The sequence below is a fragment of the Limulus polyphemus genome, unplaced genomic scaffold (assembly GCF_000517525.1).
Source record: "Limulus polyphemus unplaced genomic scaffold, Limulus_polyphemus-2.1.2 Scaffold1340, whole genome shotgun sequence".
NCBI lineage: Eukaryota > Metazoa > Arthropoda > Merostomata > Xiphosura > Limulidae > Limulus > Limulus polyphemus.
Window position 1 is genome coordinate 238,996 of NW_013666950.1, and position 4,648 is coordinate 243,643.

Here is a 4,648-nt window from a genome sequence, read left to right on the forward strand (position 1 = left end):
AGTAGTAAAATTATAAGTTTGTATTGTATCTGTTGATTTTTTTATTTATATTTTCTAAAGTTTTTTTAATTATCCAGAAATCATGTGTATTATTTGTATTATCTTGTAATTTAACAAATAATTCATTCAGTAATTTACTTAATAAAACTTAGGTTGGTTCATTATAGTATTTACTGAACTAGAAATAAAACGAAATTTAATAGGAGATTTATGTAATTTAGGTATTGCATATATATATGGTAATTCAGTATGTGGATTTGTTTAAAGCTTTCAACAAGTTGTTAATAATATCTTCTTTACATTTATTTTGCAATTTAAAAGTTTATGTAGTTTTTATCTCATTCGTTACAATTTGTGCATAAAAACATTTACGAATAAAGCCAAACTTACAGTTGGCCTTATTGATAGGTACAATACTATATTTCTGTTTAAATTTTAGCTTTAAACTGAAAAAAAAACTTAAATCTATTGAATATTTAATTAAATTTAAAAAAGCTAATTTTTTAAATTCTATTAATAACATAATAACCCCATTCTACAAAACAATTTGGAGAATAATGTGTATAATAATTAATTTTCAAAATATACTCATCTACATATTTCTTTATCAAACTTAGAATATCTACTTTCTTATATTTTGTAGCTATTCTGTATCTAGCATCTTTTTCTATCATTTTTCCTCAAAGAATTGTTTTTAATTATATCCAAATTTCCAGAAATAATATGTTTATGAAAAGAATCTGTTACTTCCGCCAGTACCTCTAACAACACATGATGTTCCACCTTATGATTTGTACTCTGGTGTTGGATATTTGTATGGTGGCTGCGATTTTTTCTTCTTTCTCGTGAATTTACATTTAATTATATATACACACATCGAGATACATGAATTTATATACAGACAGATATATATACACATATACTAGATGTACTTGTGCAGAGTCCCCGAAAGTGTTCTGTTTCAAGAGTTAATAAAACCAAAAATAAGAATAACAAATATCTAATCAAAAATAGCGCAACTGTAAAAAAAAAAGGATGCAGCTAAAAAACCAGAAAAACGAATTGCGACAGAATGATGTGAAATAAAAATTTGCGGCCAAATTGATAAAATATTGGTGATTACAATTTTATGCAAGCTATTGTGATTAAGCATTTAAAATTTTACAAAATTTGTAGAATACGCATATCTACTACAAGAAATCACATGGACTGCTGTTTTATGTTTAGCTACCCATCGACGATGCGTAAGCGATGTTATCATTACCCTTTGAATTTAGTTTTTTTTTTTACAAATATCTGGTGTTTCTTTAAAAAACTTAAGTACAGGGTGAAACAAGAATTGCCAGCCAATAATAGCTGAACATTGAATGAATGTAACATGTAGATACTTAATGCTTTGTACGCTATACAATGGTTGTCTTTAGGGAGCCAACCCCTATATTATGAATGAAGTAAAGGAGTAAAAAAAAATCAGTACACATAATATTAAATTTTACTAAACACATTCATAGAATAGTTACTTTAAAAGACACGAAGATTTATTTGAAGCGATGTTTTAGACGTATATGTTTTACTTGAAAAAACTGTTTGTATACTGGTAAAATTTTATACGCGCTTACTGGAGGTTATGTCGTAGTCTAGGCATATACAGTATTTGCCCAATGCTATGCATTATATGTAGAGAATTTAGCTACACAGAAACTATGAATGCTCACTATATTCTCAAACAAATTTCCATGACAATCTCCAGTCGTAGCTTAACATTTTACATCTCGAAATAATGCGAACAAATAGTCAATAGTTACAGTAAATCATCATGAATTTGTATGAGCTATCTACTAGCTATGTTTACTATCATTACAATGTATAAAGCTAGCTACCATATCACGTAATCTTTCGCCAAAAGTTGAATATAAAAAAACCGACAAACAAAATAAATAAAAAGGTGGGAATTTAAAAACATGCAAATATGGATAGTAAAAAAAGTAAGGGAACAAGGCTGAAGATACAGTAGACATTATTTATTCAAAGTACAAATCCCTAATTGGACTTCACGATATGTAATTCTAGGTAAAGCATGGAGCCAAAATAGGGGTTTGTAGTTTGAGTAAATAATATCTGCAATATTTCCAACCTTATTTGCTTACTTTTTTTAGAATCCTTATTGACAGGTTTTTAAATTCCTAATTTTTTATTTATCTTATAGAAAAACATATAGGTAGATAGCTTAGCTATTTAGATAGGTATACAGACAAATAACTACCTAGCTAACTAAAACAACTTATATTTTTATATTCGATGACGAGGAACCTACTTTGAGACTAATAATGGTTGGAGACGGCTTGAATGGGTAATGAAGAAAAACTTTAGTATAAGTTTAACACAAAAGCAAATGTACAACGTTTCGACAAGGTTTTTGTCATCATCAGGTACTTTTTATAGTTAGGTGTCTTACCGAACCACATATTTTTTGGAATTTTACCTTAACTGGTTTTTAATTAACCATGTTTGCTAAGTTGAAATTCTGTACAAAATTTTAAGAAGTTCTTTTATTATCTGGAATGGATATTTTCACCTATTGTTATTTTATTATCTGGAAGGGAAATTTTCACCTATTATTGTTTTATTATGTTATGAATAAGATTAATAATTATATCCAGTTTATTATTTCCAGAAGTTCTGAGTAAGGTAAATAAAAACGGAGAGACAAGAAAAGAGATTTTTCAAAATCCTACTAATTCTTATAGATACGTGGATGATTCTGTCTGTCGTTTTCTATAAATCAAATATTTCACGCAAATACTTTATTTTCTTCCATGGAACTTTTCTTGAAGAATTTAAAAGTTTTCTAGTTTACTAATATTATTTTTTGATTATTATAAACAGAGGTTTGATGCTGTTAAATCTAAATGTTGCCAGTTCTCTTTTTAGAAGAAAATGTGGTTTAGAAACTAATGCTTTCGTGGCGACTCTTTGTGCAAATCCACCCAACACTAAGTATATCTTGACTTTATAAAATTCCTGCATATATCAATTTTCATATCCCAATCCTACTACAAATAAAGCGACTTAGAAGGCAGACTCTTTGGGAATTGTTAAGTTATTTAAGTAATGTGAACCATACATATTAAACTAACATGCAACTGTCTATGTACGTAGATTGTCCAGTCTCAGCTGACTTGATGGGTTTTGTTTTTGTAATTCGTCTCAGGTAGCGTCCATATTTGTCTTCACGACCCGTACGAAAGATTATCACAAATTTCAATACAGAACTAACTTAGTATTCGCCGACTGGAAAATTGCAGGAGAGTATAATTTATCCACAGCCAGACAACGTCATTCGTTTACTATGACGTAAATAGCTGTTTCTTTAACATCATTTACGAATCAAATCGTCGCCATACGTACATCTCCTATTTTGTCAATCTCGTTACCTTGGTGATATCTAGCTTTTAGAAAGGTTAGGACTGATCGGTGCTGGTGAACAAATGTCATTTCGATTCCTTTTATTAGAAACATATTATCTTACCTTTCTGTTAACAAAAATACGGTGTTTGCAGTTTCTGAAGACCAAAACAAGAAAAAATATAATAAAAAGTGTAAATTTTACAATGAACCTGACAAACAAAAACATGTGTTTTTATAATCCCTTGCCAGTTCAAAAAGAACTACTCGGAAGATTAAGCGTTGGCGTGTGTTTTTAAAAGAAAACATTTTATTTCTGTAATCCACACACATTGCATTTAGTTGCAGCGTTGCAGAGTGTACATTTCTACATAGTATCAATGTTAACAATTGTACATATACTACATACATCTAAGTCTATATATTAATGTGAAACTTACCACTGTGAAGGCCGATAACATCTTGTGGTTTTGAGCTTACGACAGTCGCTGGGGTAGAGAATAAAAGGGGACTGTCACCGTTGTTGTCTTCCCTTGAGGAACAGGCTGGTGAAAGAAGAGAGCGAGAAAGGCATCAAAATATCCATCCATCAAGTATTCTTTTCAAAGATATGTGCATTATCTTCTATCACAAGATCTACTACCTAGTTTTGTTTTGTTATTTTTGGCATGAAAAAATGTGCGCACTGCACGGCTTCTTCTGTGTTTCTGTTGCAAGTATTCCTACTTTTTTAATGAAGTATTTTTTAAGAAGGCAACTATCTCTCCATGGAAATTATGAATTGATACAGAAACAGTCTTCTTCTTTAGACAATGAATCGCAAGAACAAACGCTTACATAAAACATTATTTTAGAAATACCTGTAATAATCCATTATTAATTACTTTATATTAAAAGAAGATGTAGAAAGGCTATATTGCACTATTTGTTATATATTCTCCAACCATTTATGGATTAAAACTGGCTTACATGTGAATGATCAATCTATTGATTACGAGGCTTATATGTTCAATTATCATTGGGCAACTCAGTTCAGTAACCAAGGTTCGTGTGAAAAACTAACTAGTCTACTAGTCCTTTTCTTTTTATGACTCTCAGGTAACAAAAATTCGTGTGATAAACTAACTAGTCTACTAGTCCTTTTCTTTTTATGACTCCCAGGTAACAAAGGTTCGTGTGATAAACTAACTAGTCTACTAGTCCTTTTCTTTTTATGACTCCCAGGTAACCAAGGTTCGTGTGA

General features: G+C 30.0%; 1 protein-coding gene across 2 annotated transcripts in view; it reads right to left on the minus strand.

Annotated features, from left to right (window-relative positions):
• The window catches only part of LOC106463162 (band 7 protein AGAP004871-like), a 205,855-nt gene that overhangs the window by 151,559 nt on the left and 49,648 nt on the right, over positions 1 to 4,648 (minus strand). For both annotated transcript variants that reach the window (XM_022390594.1, XM_013923164.2), the window contains exon 2: positions 3,846 to 3,950. In XM_022390594.1, coding sequence (XP_022246302.1) covers positions 3,846 to 3,950 — 105 coding nt within the window. The remainder of the gene's footprint in view (positions 1 to 3,845; positions 3,951 to 4,648) is intronic.